The following is a 19,866-nucleotide window of genomic DNA, read 5'->3' as shown; positions in this document are numbered from 1 at the left end:
CTGTAGTTTTCCATCCACTTGTGACGAGTATTGTCCAGCGATGCCACTACAGTCAAGGTGCCAAATACAAAAAATAATTCAATAGTAACAGACATCGAAGATGTCACTAAAAACAATTTGTGATGTTAGCATATTCATGGGGACAGTAGCACAGTAGGTGGGATTCCATCTGAGCAGATGGCTAAAATGTTCCCATTTTCATTGACTGAGTTGAACTAAATCATGTTTTCGGCTACATTAAAGAAAATTCAGGCAAGAAGTGGCATGATAAGGAACCTAAATAAGGTCATTGGAAAAACTCAGAAGTCATTCTGAGCCTCTTAGGCACTAACTTCGAGTTGGCCAAACAACTTTCAGAATGAATTCAAATGTGAGACCTGTAAGCTAATGCTAAAGCTACTATAAATGGTGGCTAAACCTCAAAACAGGATTTACTAAAGTGGTCTTGCTGGCCGATTGCAGTCCATGGCACTATGATGGGTGGTGCAACAAATTTGGCCGAGAAAAAAAAAAATCCAACAGACAACAACATCAGCAAAATAATGTTGCCTTGTGTCCCATGAAATACAGAATTGTCTCGTATTTGACGCGGGAATGAAGCGTGATGAAGCGTGATTTGTTCCCTCTTTAGGCGGTAGCTTTGAAAGCAGCACATTCGTTGCTCTCTGCACACGAGAACTTCAGAAGCCCAGCAGCTATGGAACAGCTCCGGAACACAGAAGCTGCTTATTTGTGTCTCCAGATTTTTTTATGCTCACTGCGGGGGTGCTACCGCATGTGGATGAGAACCGCAGACACGCAACCTTTTCCAATCTGGAATGTAATCTCATCTGGCCGTCTGCATATTTTTGATATGCATAAGTTTCTAAATGAACTAATATCTGCTTAGACTACATCAAGTGTCAGCCCCTAACCTTTCAGTTTTACACTTAAGATTTGATATCTCCATTTATTGGCTCAACGCTTCCCAGAAAATGCCCACTTATACACCACAACACGGGGGTCCGGCGACCAGCCATTTTTGCCTTTATGGGTGCCGTAGCCGAGAATGCTTGAGTATCGGCACCTTAGAAAATGTTGCTCATTTCACCAACAGTTTCAGTCAACATCACTTAATGATAACTGCTTTGTCGATAGGTAAGTGGGACTCATATTGACAATGCAAACCTGTCTTTTTTTTGGTAGTTCCAGTGGGGTGAAGAGGATGAAAAAAAAAGAACCTTGTGCTCACTCCACCCGGTGCCCGAATAAATAAATTCATGAAAAAAATAAAAATAAACAGTGGGGCGCTTCTTTGCCTTGCCATCACTCTTGTTCCGCTTTATCGACACTCCTCTTTGTTTTGTCTCTGTAATGTCGCCCTAAGCCCATCTTAACAAGGAAATGGTGCGGAACAGATCCTCAGCAAGAGTTGACACCGTGGGATAAGACACAACTGACATCCTTCCATTATCGGCACGAAGGGCTGCTTATAAAGACCGACAACTTGCCCACACAGCGAGCGTTTCGACATAGATAGAGATATCCAGGATGTTAATGACAGAGTGATCCCAGTCAGCTGGGAGAAATCATGCTTTCGGCAACAGGAAGCATGTCCCGTTCTTTTGCTTTTTTTGTCTTTCAATTATACATTTAAACATTTAACCAATTCATCTCGGGTCACATGACAATGATAACAATCATATCTGTGAGAGTCCAGGACCATGCAAGACTGTCATTTCAGCCACTAACACGGCAAACTTTTGAAACACTTAAAAAAAATGCTGTCATAACCTCGCCCCTCTTTCCCAAGCCTTGGTCCAAGGAGACAAAATTCTCTGCTGTCTGCCGATGTGTAGCCAAGGCTGTGAGCGATAACGGCTCAACTTCATCACGGGTCTGCAACAACATCTCTCAACACAGTTTGGGTTTGTCTGTGGTTGGTTGAGCATGTGCCTACACAGTTACTTTTTTGTCAGAGACTACAGTCAGTCGAGGCATTTTCAGTTGTCTTCTGTGATTTGGAAACAGATCTGATAGGAAAAAATGTTTTTTTTGTCACATTAAGATTGGATTTGTTAGATACCCAGCTTCAGTACTCATACTCATAGGAACTCAGAGGAGCAGGTTAAAAATCACCCCACAGGCCTTAGACCTGACCCACATTCGAGCCTCTGGCGTAGTGTCATGAATAAAAAGTTTGAAGGGATATCAGAACAAAATGTGCTGAGACCTTTTTTAAAGTTGAAAAGATTAAGAAAGAGCTGGTTGGTGAATGTGTTTACTTACATAAGGCTTGGGAGCCAGTGAGCAGCAGTGATAGCAGCAGAGTGGAAGCAGGCAGCAGGAGTGGCAGAGAGAGACGAGGGGCACCACTTGTAGCCATCTTGAATCCAGTGGGGGAAGGGGTCAGGGAGGAGGGCAGGACTTTGCTTTCACCTGGCTCAAGAGCCGAGGCCCCAACAGCGATTAGAAGGTTGGGGTCTTCAGGCAGGATGGCTTGGCACTCTGAAAGAAACATTGTTGAGGTTATTTATATTGCTCGGACAATGTGTTTCATTCCAAGAAGATGAAGACCGTTCATTTGCAAAGACACCGCCGTCGAAGTGTTTCCTGTGGAATCCAGTAACATCACACGAATATCCGCACTCCTAACTTCTTTCCGTGGTGCTTTTTAATTACACCAGCATCCAATAATATTCAAGGCAGGATCTATTTGGTTTAGTTAAATCGCCATTCATCCCTAAAGCAATTTGAAATGCCTTAAACCATCCACACTTGCATGAAAGAACTCAAAATGTCTCTCATTGAAGCGACTGGAACAGCTCCGAGGCACCAGCATGTGGCTACAAACGCACATTAATTAAAAAGACGTTAATACAAAAACGCAACAAAAAAGGTATCGCTGGACAAACAGTGACGGCGTTTCAGAACAGTACAGTTCTAGTTTGCTGTGCTATTTTTATGGCTCCGACACAATGGAATTCAGACGAGCACAATGGCTGGCTCAAGTGCACTTCAACAGAAACAAAGCTTGTCTCAGAGCTGAAGCGCTGGACAGGAAATAGACACAGCAGAACATTCACACTCAAGACACAAGCCCCTTCACCCACACCAGTCCCTGTCCTTGTGAGAGACACTTTCCAGCTCCAGGAATGCCACCACTCAGTGGAGCCTTCATAAGAGCGGGCGACCATCCAGAAGAGAGATTAATTACCGGCTCCCTAGGTGGCTAACTGGGTACGACAACGCAAACAGTGCAGACAATGTGCAGCCCATTGTGGGGGACACTGAGCAAATTGTTTACCTGGTAACACAAAGGTTAAGTTTACGTTCACACATGCAGGCGCAGCTTTGGCTGCGGCTGTTGTATACTACCTCCAGCACAAAAACTGTCTTAAATGTCATGTTGTAAGGCCCAAATTGTATACTAAATTCATACAGAGCTTTAGCGTGACATGCACAAATGGAGAATGTAAATATAGAACTATCTTTTGAGAGACTTTTGACACAGGTTTGTTGGAAACAATTCTTAGTATAGAAGAGCTACCTTAGTACTCCTATCATTACTTGGGAGTACTTCAGACTTTTACCTTTGCAAAGTGCCAATAATGGAAAAAAAACATTTATGCATAAATGCATTATTTTGAATTTGTAATGAACATTCCAAATATTACAAAATACTATTTAAGTGAGGCTGCTGATATTCAAACCAAAATACCATTTAGCTAACTTTAACAGTCTTGTGCTTCAGCAAATTAGCTTGAAGTAATGCTTTCTTTATTTTTGTTTTTGCACCAAAGTGCTACCTCTGCACCAGTGGAATTCAAATACATTAAATTAGAATGTACTATTTCCAGATCAATAATCATATCCTTTTAAAACATCACTTGGAACTCGCAATTAGAATGCAACTTAGCACATACATCAACAGAGGAGAGAAGTGATTCTTCACACCTACTGGACGCAGCTGTCTCACAGCCTCTTTTTAAAAAGAGCTGCCGCGTGCGTTAAGTATATAAATACCTTTCATACGTTCACCAAAGCCGCGACAATGCTTCGTTCGAAAAAGATCCGATAACACCTGAGAAACAGACACTTACAAACGCACAAAAGACAGGTTCAACAATACATCTTTTGTGGTGACATCATGCCAGAAAAGAAAGAGTATATGTTTCCAAAGCTTCAGTTCATCGCTCAACACAATACTTTCTACACATACACACACACGCACAAGTTCAAGATGTATGCCCTCGCATGCTCCTCGTCATTTAGTTTGGCCTTGAGGGCCGGTGATATCATTGGAAACAACTTGGTGCAACAATACAGAGGAGCAAGGGATGAAAGGATAGCAAAATATCAAATTGTCCCGGGGACTCATCTATAAAGACTGCCTTTGTTAGGACAGTAAACAGTGGTGGAGGTGGGCGTGAGGGGGTTCGACATGCCGACAGGGAATTGCTCGATCCGAGTTCACCCGATAGCAGGCTGTGATTTATGGCCCTCCCCCTGGGGCCTGGCTCTCGAACTCCAGCCCTGATTCTTACACAAACTTGCCAGCATGTTTACAGCACTATTGTTGTTCCTAGCCTTCACTGCTCCAAAACAGATATGTGAAATTCAAAGAGTACACGGATACATTTGGACAGACAGATGCGGTGTATTCTTAGTTTGGTAATCCTCAATCTAAGCGAGTGACACTATAAACAGAGATGTCCGTGCGTCACGTTTAAACCCAGGACATTGTAACATATATAGAGCTCTTTCATCTCGTATCTTGAATCCTCTTTGGCATGATGTATCATGGAAGCTGCAGGATTCTGAAGGAGAACTTCAACTGTGTTCAGCTCACCATATGGAAGACAAGCATCTCTAATCTCAGAGCTACAGACTCCCTGAGCATTCAATAGGCATAAATACATCACATCATGCACACAAGTCAATTGGAGGATACGATACGAAAGCACATTTAAAGTCAAGCGCTTGTTCCCTGTTAGACAGGTAGATCAGCCTGACACTAACCAGTCACATGACCTGCGCAATTCCAGTCCAGAAAGGTGCCACAATTTATTCCGTATGAGAGCAGTCAGTGGCCATCAGGGGCTCTCACCATGACATGGTTCATTTGAAACCTGAAATACAGACGCTAATGGACTTCATAACCTGGGTAATGAGGAGCCTACAAACATTTTTAGAACGTGTGACTTTTACTGTCAGAAATAAGAGAATTAGCGCTGTTATTAACGACTATATTGATAGTAGACAAGTCACAAACAGTATTCGGAATATGACGTGAAGGTTGACAAACATGCCTCCATATCTGACTGCATTATTGTAAGGGGTAATTTATAAGGAAATACAGTGTATGTTTTGTGTGCAAAACACTTGCTTAGTGTTCAATGTTTGAATATTTTAATTGCTCAAAATGTGGTGGGAACGGTACGTGTCCATCGATGTGCAATGGTGGAGAGGAAGGCCAGAGAGGAGATTGATGGAGGTGGTGAAGGAGGACATGAGGTCTGTAGGTTTGAGAGAAGAGGAAGCAGAGGACAGGGTGAGATGGAGGAAGATGATCCGCTGTGGCCACCCCTGAAGGGAGAAGCCAAAAGAGAAGGAAGAAGAAGGAGGTCACCATGGCGTCATAGCCGCAGCCATTTCTCCGGTTACTGCAGATTATGCGAAAAGAGTGACTTGTCAACTCATGAACCATTCGGCGACTAATTTAACGGTCAAGTAGTCATTGCAGCCCCGAAAAATACATATTAATCTGTGAATCCCGAAAGAGATTTTAGTCATGGTCATTGTTCACTGACATCTATTAGAAAACTATCTGTGCTAGCTCCACACAGCAACAAGAGAAACACCGGTGGTGTTGCCGTTTCTTTCCACAAGTCTCAACGTCTTTATTATGTATTTACAGACATTGTTTGTGTACGTAAATATATTCTCTGTCCAAACACATGCCTGATTTGTAATCCGCTGAATGATACAGATAGAGAGACGTCGGCTTCTCATATGGTAATGGTCCATCCCGTTTAGCCGACATGACTGATTCAACATGGTCTAGTCAGATTTACCCTTTTTTGCACATCCATCTCAGTTGCAAAAGTGAGCTACACCGCACCAAAACACAAGTATTATCAACAGATACACGTTTTCTGAACAATATGAGGCGTGTGTTTGTACATCTGTACGCAGGTTTGTGTTGCCTCTAAATATATCTACAGATCAAACAAGTCTTTCTTCAAGTACTTCTAGTATCTAGGCCCCTTATCTACAGCCTTCCTTTCGCTCCCTCATTTCCTTTCACTCCTTCCTTCCTTCATCAAACTCATGCATATTAAACAATGCTTGCTATGCAGATGTTTGGTGGAAAATCACATGAATTTGCATGAAACTGCAGGACTATTATGTAAATGCATGAATGCAGCTTCACTATTTCATCCCTATCTACTGTATCCTAAGAGATTTCATTGTAGAAAAAACAGGTCTTGCTGTCATTAACCAGAATCTTTGGGGAGGCCCAGTGGATGCGATGCATTTGGGTTGCTAAACACTACCCATTAGATCAGCACGAGTCAGTGTAAACGTATGGTTGTGGTCAGACAAGCTATGTGTGTTGAATATAATTGGAAGCTGACAAGCTGGTTATTTCAATTGAACACGAAGCTTACCTCTTTGACAATATTCCAAAAGTTGTATAAAACAACTGCAAACAAGTGCTGCTGGTTTGCACGAGGCAAAAGATGGCAAAGTATTTGATTCAACATTGTGGTGTTCTACAATTTGAGATGCACCTTCAAAAAGTACCAGATAACTCAAGTGAAATATATTGTTGTTCATGTGCGCAATTACTATGTAAAAACGTATTTAAAATGGAAGCGAGGATTATTTTAATTTTGAAAGGACAAACACATTATGTCACAAACTGTGGTTGGTTGACAGTCCTCTTAAACATTTCAAAATAAGAGTTAAATAAAGCCTGTCCCGCACCAAGTCCCCAAACGTCTGACTGTTTGCGTAGGTAGAAAGAGTTAAGGCACCGTGACCTCATTAAGACATTGTAGAGCACCCTGCCTTGGCAACCTCTCCACCGAGTCGCGTTCCCATGGGCCTTTGACCAGAAATGCACATAACACATAGGAGAGCACCTTGAGCTGGCCATCTGCCATCCCTAGGGACCAACTTTGGGCCGTTGTGATTCAAAGTGCTTGAATTTAAACTTCACTTTTGAGTGTTCCTGCTTGAAAATATTGGCTGATGATTATGGTATGTCAGAAATGACCTTTGTGATGATTTAGAAATGGAAAGTTCGGCAGCAATGACATCAATTGAGCATTAAAAGACGAGCACCTGCTATGATGACCAGAACAGAATATCAGGAAAGCTGCCAAACGTAACCAGATTTTAGTGATTTTGTGCATCAATTATTGCAAATGGTGCAGTTATAATGATCTACAATGTATAGAATCATATGTTCGCTTACCTTCCACTTTTGTGTTGAACAATGAAAATGGAAGTTTTGAATTGGTTTGACAGAACTATCTCAGGACTGGCCTTTTTCCATCTGAATAAGACGCTGCACGGCCTTTCTAATAAAGACGGCAGGTCTGGGAGGCTCAGAGCTAAAACCCAGCTTGGTGAGTGCATGGCAGCAACCGTCTGGGTCGTACAGCAGGGGCGACACAGACTGGCACCCGAGGGCATGACCTGTAAACTGAACTCTTAACATGCTCTTCATTGCACAGCCATTTCATTTACCACTATGTGGTGACACACAACAACGCTCAGCTGGTTGCTTCGGGTCAAAGGATGCATGCGGCCCCCATCCATAATGGCTATTGCCCTGGTGAGAAGAAGCAGCGGACGGTGCCACCACTTATATAGATAGTTATAGTTGAAAGCAGAACAAGAGTCGCAGGACCACAAGGGGGCAGAATGATGCGAATGGAAGCTACAAAGTAGTTGCGAAAAGACAAAACGATTATTTTAAAAGTCATCAGTATTCTCTGTTGGAAGCATAACAAGCGCTCTGACACATCAGTGTCAGTCAAGTATCAGCGTGCAGAGCACTTGTGTGTGACACGGAGAATGCGACTATGAAGTACAGCGAGAAGAAGAAAAGAGGAGCCGGAGGGATGACATCAGTTTATTGGCTCTGCGCCAGATCAGACAAACGTCAACAACGACTGGTCCAGGGGCTTGAATGCCCTCAAAAACAGCCCAAGGAGAAGGAGGGAAGCTCAGCAAGGGCAAGTGGGATGGAGCGGCGGAGGAGGCTCGGAGGGTATTAAGGTGTGACGTGAACTGATGGAAGGAGAAGAATCTACGCGATTGAGTAGGAGGCGGAGGACATGCAGGAAAACATGGCAGACGGAGGTGTTTAGAATACGACTCCATGCGATTGGCAGGGCTCACTGACTAACATCTGCTGCGTGGTTTCAGTCATTTCACTTCCAAAATCACATTAGCATCAGTTGGAGGAAATGTGACACATTATTCTGCGCGGTATCGACTCATTAAAACATACTTCATCTTTTACAAGCAAAATAAAGGACAGCACAGTCGTCTTTTCAGGTTCTTCAACTAGACACTAGACACACAGGCGTTTCCGCTACTTTAAACAATTGCTGTGCAAAACCTCATGATTACATAAAACGAAATGAAAACATCCAAACAGAACGTAACAAGCCGCATGGAGGTGAACATGCTTATCATAGTTTTCTTCATTTTTGATGTTGCACAGGGATGAAAGTATTAAAGTGCAAAATGAGCTGTGGTGGAAGGATTTAGAACAGATAGAATAAACAGAAGTAGCTGGGTGTTTCCAGAAAGTGGGGTAATATTGATGGTCGGCAGTGACTATAGAAGAGAGGAGTCAATCCCCAGAGGGGGATTGACTCAAATGATTCAAAAAAATCATTGATGCTGGTCTACTCAAACTAGAACAATATCACAGGGGGGTAACTTTCCTCCTTCTCTGACATCCTGTCGGAAAGATTCTGGTCTCCCTCATGGAATATTAGAATTCTGCCTCTTTCTTACGTAGCCACAGCTCACGTAATATAATTTTCATCAGTTTGCTTTTTATAACAAGACAAACAAAAGCTTGGTACAGAAGTCTGCACAGACTTCAGTTCAGGAGAGCGTCAGCGCAGCTAACCTTCAAATGGCGCTGTAAAGAGCAAAGACAGATGGCGAGGGGAACCCACTCTGTCTTCCTGCGTGTCGCTCCCACCCTCACACCGCCAGTATTAAAACTGAAACCCAGGCAAGACAACTGGTTTTACAGCCACTTTAAAAAAGGTTGAAGAACAGACAACATCAATGGATCACAGTGCTCCTCAGATAACATGAGCTAGCGCCTTTAGCAAAACACCAAAAAGAAAACGGATGCCTTCCATGGTTTCTTGGTCAGAAAAGGTCAAACTATGTTTCATACATTGTTTGTCTTCATCAACATGAAAAAGCCGCTGAAAACAATAAGAGTTATGAATTCTGAACGGGAACTAATGTTGGCTATTGAAGAAGCGCCATAGACTAATATGCCACATATGAAGGCCCGGACAAAAAAAATAAAATATTAATATTAATCCCAAGTGCTAAAACAATTCAAGACTTGGGATTAATAATATGTCTTTATCTAACATTAACATTTTAGCTTGCCGATTTGATCCTTCCAGCACCTAACTGAGTCCCATGAAAACACCCTCCTACAAATACAAGGCGACAACAGCGAAAACAATTTATGCATGGCCTTGAACGTCACCACAAAACCGTGGCATTCATTTCTTCCGTGTCACTTTGGCCACAATTTAGCCGAACTCCACTTTTAGACTGGAAAAAGGGCCTCAAACAATCCCGGCACTGTTTATAGATAACCATCAGACAGCTGAGTGTGTGAAGGTCCGTGTCCTCTGGTCTTTGTGACCTGTCAGCATTTAGCTGGCAGTGTTGGGGAGCCGGGCAGGGAGGGAGCTCCGTGGGAGGCAGCAGTGCACCGTGTTCCGCATTAATGTATTTCTTCAACAATAAGTTATTGAGATACATTTGCCAGTATTCCGCCCACCCACCGAAATAAACAGTCGCTTCTTGTCTCTCACAAAAGGACGCTGCGAATGTACCCAAGACATTTAGATGGGGGAAAAAAGGCCAGTAGGAGTGTAACTTAACACACATCTGCATGTGTACCTGTGACACAACAGCTACTAGGAACTTGTTACAACCCTCCGTCTGTACCGAGCTCTTACATAGGCACATTGTGATCTAGTTTAAAAACAAATACTTCTATTCAGTGGACTCAGATTATGGTCAGGGAATAACAAAAGTACCCTGCCATGAACTGCATTAATATGAAAAGAGTTACATTTATATGAATCTATTGGGACTTGACGCTGTGTTCTTTGTGATGTGACAGGTCAAGCGGACACAAGGTATCACTTTGGAACTGATATTTTTTATTGTCATCAAGTATTAACCTTTAAAAGAAAACTACAAACAAAATCTTAACTAATATTTGGATTCTTGTGAATTCACATACCCAATCTACAATATATAATCTGGTATTTATAGCAACTTGTTTTAAAGTATTGCACTGATAAAATAAGTACAGTTAGTAAGAAAAAAACACTTCCCTTTTCCACACAAAGGAAGTGGAAATATCTTTATTTGTGGTAACTCTGCATTTCAAAAACTTTCTGTAGAGAAGTGAATCCAAAACTCAGCTGTCGTACACTGTTGCCCTCCACACATGTTTACAATGTTAAAATTCCTCCCACCATCACACTTCCACTTCAAAGTTCCCTGACAATCAAAAATAATTCAGACGGCCTCTCCTCTCTCTGACCCTTTCACAATGACAAACGACCCCTCCCACCTATTAGAATCAAACCAGACCTCATTCACTTACTGTGTCATTGATTTAAGGATGAATTTCAAGTGAGCACTGGGAGGGATAGCAGTTTAAGAGGGTGTTGGAGGTTAAAGGTCAGAGGTCAGACAGCTGGTGTATGTCTTTAAATCCCCCTTTTTCTTTTTTAACAGAACACATTCCTTCACAATAGGGAAGCACTTGCTAGCCAACCTGTCTATTCCATTTTTAGATGAACAAAACTATCTAAATATGTAAAACCTGCTGCGGTATGCAGGAAGAAAAAAAAAAAGTTTATTCAAGAACTGGAGAATTGTTTTCTTGGATAACACCGTGCCAGGTCGCCCAGATATGTTTTGCTGTCAAGGTTGCCAGGAGGACAAGAAGCACAGGAGATGCATGGATACTATGTTTGGTATTCCTCTAAAGCCCCTGAGATTAGAAGTTGTGACTCTCAACTGCAGCCTCAAGGTTCAGGTAGTGACCGAAAGATTAGGAATACCATGAGAAGAAGCCAAAATTCAGCGCAGGGTGGATGGACTCTGCTTAAGAAATAAGATGAGGAGCCAACAGTGTCAGCAAGAAACTTTCAACCGCTTATTGTCTCATGGAGGTCACTTAAGAACTGCATATGCTGTGCCCCCAAATAGCAACGCCATTATTGTCACGATGAATGCTACGCATGCATATTAGGATGAAGTGGAGTGTTTACACGCCGACAAAGCCAACATTGTCCAATGAATCCAAGCCATGTGGATGGCGATTGGAGCTATCATACCGTAGGAAGTAAACATTCTCAAAGACATTTTTCACCACTTATATCATGTTGGCGACTCAAACACAAGTAAAACTTGTTTGCATACGCACAGTGAAACAGTTTCAGTTATAGAATTTTGTAGATGTCTGGGAGTAAAACGGCAAGACAGCCATTGACACGGCATCCACAGTAGATGTCGTATGGACTGATGATGCTCCTAATGAGCAGGGGTGAGGGGCGTGAAGAGGGTCATGAATTCATTGGAGGCAGCTGAATGTATCATCGTGGCTCCAGACAGGGCTGTGGAGCTGCTAACAGCCACAACATCAACTACTCAGTGACAGCGGGGTTTCTGGCGAGAGCTCAGTCAAAGCTTTCTTTGGACGGCTTCGGTTGAGCTACTGCCGTTAAAGCAGCCTATCCTGAACTGTGTTACACTGATTTACACATGACTCCTGGCCCACGATGCCATGCTAGAGTGGAAAAGCCCCTTACGCTAAACAAGGCATGTTTCTCCATTGTAATCCAGTCATGGATTCCAATGTCTTTACCGTGTAATCCTCATCCAGAGAAGCCTGTTCCATGTCTATTGTGAAGATTTACAGCCTCAGCAGTGTTGAATAACACATGGCAGGGGCCTGGGTCAATTAAAAGACACGTCAACAACCGTGTATTCTTCTTTTCTCTGTAAGCACAGGAAATAACTAACATCTGTATGCGGTAGCCTCACTTGTGGGAACACAACTATGTAACAATACATCATAGCCACCGTGAATGATGATATAAGAACAACTATGTTGCAAGTTGAACAGACAGATTTCAACTATTAACTAATGGAGGTATTACTTATAAAAAGGTAAAATAATGTTAAAGTCATAGATGGACTTCTCTGGAAAGTCCTGTTAGGGCTGAGTGAAAATGACTAAAAGTAAAATACAGATTCATTATTATTATTAATCATTTACACTGCTAAGACAATTTTCTATCTAATTAGCATTTTATTTGAAACTCCACAAGACTCTCGCAAAGCACGATGGCCCAAATGTTCGTATAAATTGGCGGCTCCCCATTAACCACTAAAGAGACAGTGGCATCCTTCATGCCTAGCCAGGTGTTGAAATAAATACATACATCGGAGTACCTAGAGAAAACCCAAGGCAAGCAGAGGTGCCCAGAGCTGGGACACACACACACAAATCTGATGGCACTGTCAGAAGCAGTTCATGAAGAGTGGAAGGTCAACATGTTTCAAGAGCGAGTCACAACTTATTTCACACTTCACGTTGTTTTCATAACATTAGAAGGAGTTTTGCCACTGTTTCGCCACTACGTTGCAGCAAACGCATGTTTCTAAACCTGTTTTTTGCAATACATTTGTTCGTATTGCTCTCAGAAGCTAACATACTAATGTTGTGTAGTTTTCTCCCTGCGCGTTCTCTGGCAATAGGAAGCAACAACAGCAGTGGAGTGTACCGTAAATACCATAGCAAGAGGGAAAATCGCTGTAATTCAGTTTCATGTTTTTCCATATGGTCCAAATCCAAGTCCCGATTTTTATATAAAATACAATAAGTCTCATCGAATGTCACACAGTAATGAAGTCTTTAGTGGCAGGAAACCCCCGAATTGTATTTCTCATCATCAGTTTTTCGAACGTTACGCTGGCAGGTATACGTAGCTGCTCATCTACAGATTTTGGAGAAACCGATGAATTTTTGCTGCTCGTGTGGGTACAAACATCTGACACAAACCAACTCTGCTCTCCAACATGAAAATAGTCGGGCCAATTAAAAATATCCAAGCGCTTGAATATTAATGCAGCACAATTTCAAGTGGTTTAATCACCCTGACAGAAGGCTTCGGAAAACGGTTCGCTCAGATTTGAACACAGATCAAAGGCGCTTACTCTTGATTTACACTACGTTCCGAGTGACTTCCACTTTCTCAAGTTGGTTCTCCAAAGAACAAAATGAGACGGCTTAATAGCAGTGCTCAGCGATTCGTGTTTGCACACACGTCCAGATGTGTTATTAGTGCCGTGGTGGGTTGTGAGCTTGTGCGGAAGTGCATGTGTGAGGAGCTGACACTCGATCGCAGTCGGGAGCTAAATGAAACCAGTTGATTAGAGTGTTGTGAAAGAAGGAAATATGCAAACACTCCACTCTGAAGCACACGATGAAAGCCGTGCAGCAGCGTCAACTTGTCGCTGAGGACTCGCTGATATAATAGAATCCAGGGGGCAAACTGTCAAGAAGCCCAGATAAATGAACAGTAATTGAGTTAATAGAAATTTAGCAAAGAAATAAAAGACAGAGGACTTCCAAACCCGCCTGCTGCACCACCAGGCGGCTCATCTTCCTGGCACCACGCTGAGCGCTGGCGTCTCTCCACCGGGCCCTTTTTCATTTTTTTTCTCTTCCCATTTTTATGTTTCTTTTTGTTTTGGTGATTCACCATAAGAGTTGTGTACAACTCGTTCACTTGCTCGCTTCGCATATTTGGATCGCTCTCACTCGCCTCTCTCTTTATTGGATTGAAAGAGATGCCTGTTTTTTTCCAGAGCCTCGGGGCCTTGAAATGCATGCAGGCAGGAATCCAAAGCTTCTAATCACAGCTAAGGGAACAGGCAGACTGGAGAGTCACGATTCAGAGTCGGGGAATAGGGAGTGCGGAGGGAAGCGGCAGAGGAGGTGGAATTGAACAAGTAAAGGACGCTCATGATAAACAACGCATTTAAGAGTTCAACTCAGGTGACAATCAGTCAATGAGCGCTGTAGGTCGTCTTGATGCAAATGCTGCGGCGTATTGAACTCCTATTGGCCAAAATAGATCAGCAGTGGAATCACCCTTTAAAACTCACAAATCTTTCATAAAATACCAAGCATAACTTGGAGTGTTGTAGTGGAGACCAAACCGAATACATTATTAAGTCCATGTGTTGATGTTCCATCAAGTTATTGGATTTGGACCTCGTAACTATTCAAAACTAAAACGACTCGTGGAAGAGTTTTAAACAATGTATGACCATGACTGTCACATTCCAAACATGAATTTGTCATTCATTATATGGTCTTGTCAAACACAGGAGGTAATATCCAAGTCATCTGTGTTTAAACCGCTGTATACACTGCGTCGTCATTGGAAACAGTTTGTTTCACCATGAACTAATTCAACGTGTAAAAAGTGCGAGTGTGTGTGCGGAAGGGAACTGCACGATATGTTCGGATGCTTGTGTGCCTATTCTGATGATAATCTATGAGTGTGTGTTTTTCCTGCACTGCCACTCTGATACACCTCAAGCTGTTCAGCTGTCATCAAGCTCACTCAGCAAGAAGCAAGCTGCTCCATCTGGTCGACCCCCTCACCACCACCACCACCCCAGATTCCTCTGGAGACTCTGTGTAGAGTGTCTTCACTGATCATGTGTGTCAGTGACTTTTTACCATGGCATGGAAGCGTTGAATTCCTTCATACAGGGAACGTATGGTTTCAGGTAAACATAACACTCTATGACAAAGTTATCATTCAAATAGCTGTTCAATCCACAAAACTTCTATCAGTCTATAGTCTCACTGACTGAATACGTTTGTCACTTCTTGATCTTGGAAAACAACTTTTAGTGCAGGTTTGGAATTAAAAGTTCTGAGTGAGCTGGTATCAGAGATACGATTTCAAAGCGCAGCATATGTGTTTCCAAGGACAGTGATACCTATGTGGCCCTGCAAGCCAAAGTGAACAATGTGTATCGCAAAGGTGCTGTTGTTTAAACCTGTGACAGATGGTGGAGGAAATGGATACCACCAGCAGTCAGCCTGAACCAGTGACTCCCCCAACAAACTGACATGGTTACAAGACGGAAAAGGGCTGAATATGGGCTGGAAAAGATAAAGAGGCAGGATACAAGAGACAGTCAGCCAGATGAAAAACCAAGTGTGTTGATGGTGATCATCTAAATCAGGCCATTTATTGTCTTCCAGGTGCAATAATCTCAAGGGCTGACTACAGATGGATGTGAAATAAAGCTGTATTTCTGCTGAAATCAAAGATATTTTTAAATTATGGCGTCAAAAGTTTTTAAAAAAATTGCAAAATATTTGAAACACACTTGTCTTGTTCATTTTTTTTACCATCATCTTCAAATTTGTTTGAAAATTTTCACCAGGATTTGCTAAACAAATAAAAAATAACTGACAGATCCGACAGAGAAACAAGGAAGCAGAGGGGAGAGTTTTGACGTTTGGCGAGAATAAAAAGGCAAGGACATAATGATGAGAAGAAAATCCCTCTCTATTCTGCTGCCGCCTCTACATATATATGTGTGACTATTCCTGTCATTTAGTTATGTTTCTTTTGGTATTTTTCTGTTTAAACATGCCATTAACCACCATGATCACACACACTTTCATGATGTGTGTTGTATTTTCCGCTTGTTTCAATGTTTCCCCTTTGTTTTAAAACGTTTGATCATGTATGATTCCATCTTTAACAAAGAGATCTTTTTTTTTTAGCCATGCAGTCTCTTATTTAAACTGTGGCAGCATGTCATTGTTTATGTAGCGGAAACTCTATATATATTCATGTATATTTAATGTAGATTTTTTAATTGCTCTGTAGTTATTTTTTCATTTTAATTAAGTGTTTTTTTAATGCTTTTCGCTTATAAGGGCATTTATGATGTTATCATGACCGACTGATGAAATGACAATTATAATTTATTTATTTTAATAAGATGCTGTTTATATATATATATATATACATGATGAGAAATCTGTCTTAAAAAATTTACATCTTGATTCAAAAATGTCAAAACTAAACAGGCATTTGAAGTCACTATCAATTTGCAACATTAGTATGAAACAAGTTTATGTTTTTGTTGTTGTTTATTTTCCAAAGTCTCAATTTGGGGGAACTGTTGAAGTTTGAAAGCAAATGAGCAAATAAACTACATGCATTCAAGACAATTTTTCATCTTTGAAGCTCCACAAAAGAAACAAAGTGACGAGTGTTGGAAAGGAATTTAATTGTTGTCACTTAAGCAAACTCTTCAATCCAGCCTTCAGCACACTAAATGTTTTTGGTTAACAACAGCAAGCCTTTACTTAAAAAAATAGAGCACGGCCCCTCGTGATGTTTAATGATTTTTGACTCATAATTTAATGGGATGTGAACTGGGATGATCAGTACCTTCCATTCTTCCGTTTTTTTTCATTGATTTAGTTTCTGAATATTGCTTTACTTTCTCTAACTTTTGCAGCTGTGTCATTCCTCCCATTCCTGCATAAGTCAACTCCCCCCATTTTTTTTGTTTAGTTATTTGCTCTACTTCGCTCCTTCCGTCCAGCCCTGTCAGCCCAGCTTTCACTCCTTCGTGAGCAAAGGAGGAGAAGAGAATAACAACACAGTGACAGGCCACGGCTCAGTTGTGCTAACAGTCCACCGCCCGAATAGATGTGCACACAATTGGAGCTTGACAGGCTAAAATGTAAAAGGGAGAAAAAGTGCAAATTCAAATGGTGGAAATATTGAAACATCGAACTCAAAACTATCATGAAATAAACATGAGAGGGACGATGGCTCAACAAAAGAATATTCAAGTGAGACAGCTTTATAGCCAGTATTTTTTCCTTGCGATTGTAAGATAATCATGTATTCTTTATTTGTTTGTTTGTTTGTTTTTTCAACCAATATTCTTTTTTACAGTTTGAATATTCACCTTCCAAGTCAAGGTCAAGGTCAAGGTGGCACCATTTCAGTGAGCAGGTGCATCGCCAGACAGTTATAATTTGGAGTTAAATTGTGTGTGCAAGATCTTAAGTGACAAAGACAGATCATGCCTCAGTGATCCAACATATCCGCAGCTTTGTGCAAGCGAACAAAAGAGTGATTTGTTAAAATCCAAACATCTAATGCCGACGTTGTAAAGTGGCAATTTCTTGGAGGACGTAACGTAGTCAAGAAAGAGCACAACCACTGTCATGTAACGTTTGTATTTTCAAAAAATAAAATATGTTATTTAGATCAACAAGAATAGGCCATAAAAAAAACTAAGTAGAAAAGTGTATATATCTTAAACAGAAATATCGATAACGTTCATGGACACAGAGGAAAATGCAGGCCAAAGAGAAGACTTGACACAGATAGTTAACCTCCGAGGCAGCAGATTATATTAACCTTTCAGAGCGTTTGCATATGGCAGAAGAAGAAGAAGACGGAGCAAGAGCCAGCGCTGCAGTATCGCCAATGGGTTGAATTAATGAGATTGCAGGTATCTGCATGGCTGCACATTTTGACTGGGCTTCGGATGAGGACTGAGTGAGAGAAAGAGAGGGAGGGGGGGAATGAAAGAAGAACCAGGAGTGGAGGAGGTCAGAGCAAGCAACAGGGGCACTACACACAAGCCCACACAGAATACACACACAGACACATCTGAACCCTGAGAGCCTCTCGTCTTCATCTACCTAGCTATAACCTTCAATTAACCTTCCAGCTGAACGCAGGAGTGTTTGAGTCGTCTGGGTGAGTGTGCAGGCGCATTTCTGCTGAGACGTACGGCTCCGTGTGAGTGTGTGTGTGTGCACGCCCGCACTCATTTACGCTCACGCGTCGGCTTCCGCTCGGCCAAAAATCAATTCTAACCATCAGTATGCACGCGAGACTCATTGAAATTCACAACACTAAAAACACACATTTCTCCATTAGATTAGTCCCGTTGGGCAAGGGAGTGGTCATTCAAGAGTAAAGGGGGACACGTGCGCAACATTCCAAAAGCCTCTTCTGATGTGCGTTTCAAACGGGCTCAGGGTAGCGACGGGCAAATATAAAGCTCTGTGCAATTCAAAGCCAATGATTTTTCATCACTGGGATGCTAAAATGGCCACTGTGATTCTTGGATTTTTGCATTGATGACACATAGTGTGAACACTTCAAAAATACTTCTGCATTGGAATCAATCAGTTTGGTGTGTGAGGACGCGTAGACTGGGCTTCAAGTGAGTCACTTACTGCTGCACTGCAATGAATGTGTTTAGTTGTTGGCTTTAGCCAACAAAGGGGAACTGATGCGTATAAACAGTAGATTTAAATATAGGTAATGTTCATTTCTTCAAGCTTGAAAACAAGTGCTCTGTAAACAGTCATAAACAATGTCGCGCCCCTGCTAGACCCACATGGGTATCACAGACTTGGTGTTGACATTTACAACACATTCAACTGTCAGAAGAAGCAATATTTGGTAGTACACTGCCCACGGTGTCAGGATATGCCGCAGAGGGCAAAACCTGCTTGAACTGAGCACCTAATGCGTCAGAATGACGGGGAAAGCTGCTTTCATGCGGAGACATTAGTTGGATACAGGTGAGGCAGTTGTAGACACACATCCTTACACGTGCAAGGGTTCGTGAGATGGAGACTATTATTGGGTTCATCATGTCATTGGGACTATCAGTGACGTTGGTTTCATCAGCACTGAAGTCACCGCAAACAGCAAAACATGTCAAAATGGACGCCCTGTTTTCTCAGCAGGACGCCCTAAATGTCCGATTATTAGTGGCTGTATAAAGCAATACTCACAGTGTCATCACACTGGTGTCCATGAAGAGGGTGTTTCCGCCCAGTAAAACAACTGCCCAGAAGACCTGTGCCTCTTAAAGTGAGAGTGTTATAGTGGCAACAGCTGCTGAGTTCATCTCTGTCAACGCTAGTTATTTGACTCGTGTTTGATTTTATAAAAAGTTATTTTTGTACCAATAGATGTTTACAGATTCTTTTTTTACAAAGCAAGTTGTTGAGATAGCGTGTTGGTAGGGGAATGGGCTGGCGGGGTTATGGCCTGGGGGCGGGACTTTGGACACCCTATTTCAAAATCCTAGCTAGAAGAATATAACACACTGTGGCAGAAACACGGCCCAGTATGAAGTCAGCGCTCATAAAAAGTCAATCAAAATGCCTTAAATTTCCTATTCTTGAGCACTGCTATGCATTCTGCAAGGGTTTAAGTTCCCAAAAACCACGACAAATTCTAAAATGTACGACAAAAAGTTCTCCACGTCATTATTTCTCTTTACAGTTCCTGTATTGAATTAAAGTAATTTCCTCCCGCATGTTTTGGGTTTCTCTTTGAAGGGCCACTATTCCGCCCGCTTATTAGACGAAAAAAATCGATCATGTTTTATTCCATTAAAGAAAGAAGACTCTGCCTGTTGCTGCGCTCTCAGCTTCCGCGCCACCTCAGCTGTAACTAAAAATAGTGCCAGTGTGTGTTT

The 19,866-nt window shown here is 42.0% G+C and overlaps 1 protein-coding gene across 15 annotated transcripts in view; it reads right to left on the bottom strand.

Annotated features, from left to right (window-relative positions):
- Positions 1-19,866, bottom strand: part of ptprsa (protein tyrosine phosphatase receptor type Sa) — a 214,840-nt gene that overhangs the window by 120,260 nt on the left and 74,714 nt on the right. For all 15 annotated transcript variants that reach the window (XM_053843556.1, XM_053843721.1, XM_053843882.1 and 12 more), the window contains one exon: positions 2,269-2,487. In XM_053843556.1, coding sequence (XP_053699531.1) covers positions 2,269-2,365 — 97 coding nt within the window. In that variant the 5' untranslated portion in view covers positions 2,366-2,487. The remainder of the gene's footprint in view (positions 1-2,268; positions 2,488-19,866) is intronic.

The sequence above is a fragment of the Synchiropus splendidus genome, chromosome 1 (genome assembly GCF_027744825.2).
Source record: "Synchiropus splendidus isolate RoL2022-P1 chromosome 1, RoL_Sspl_1.0, whole genome shotgun sequence".
NCBI classification, from domain to species: Eukaryota; Metazoa; Chordata; class Actinopteri; order Syngnathiformes; family Callionymidae; genus Synchiropus; species Synchiropus splendidus.
This window is presented reverse-complemented; position numbering and strand designations above follow the sequence as displayed.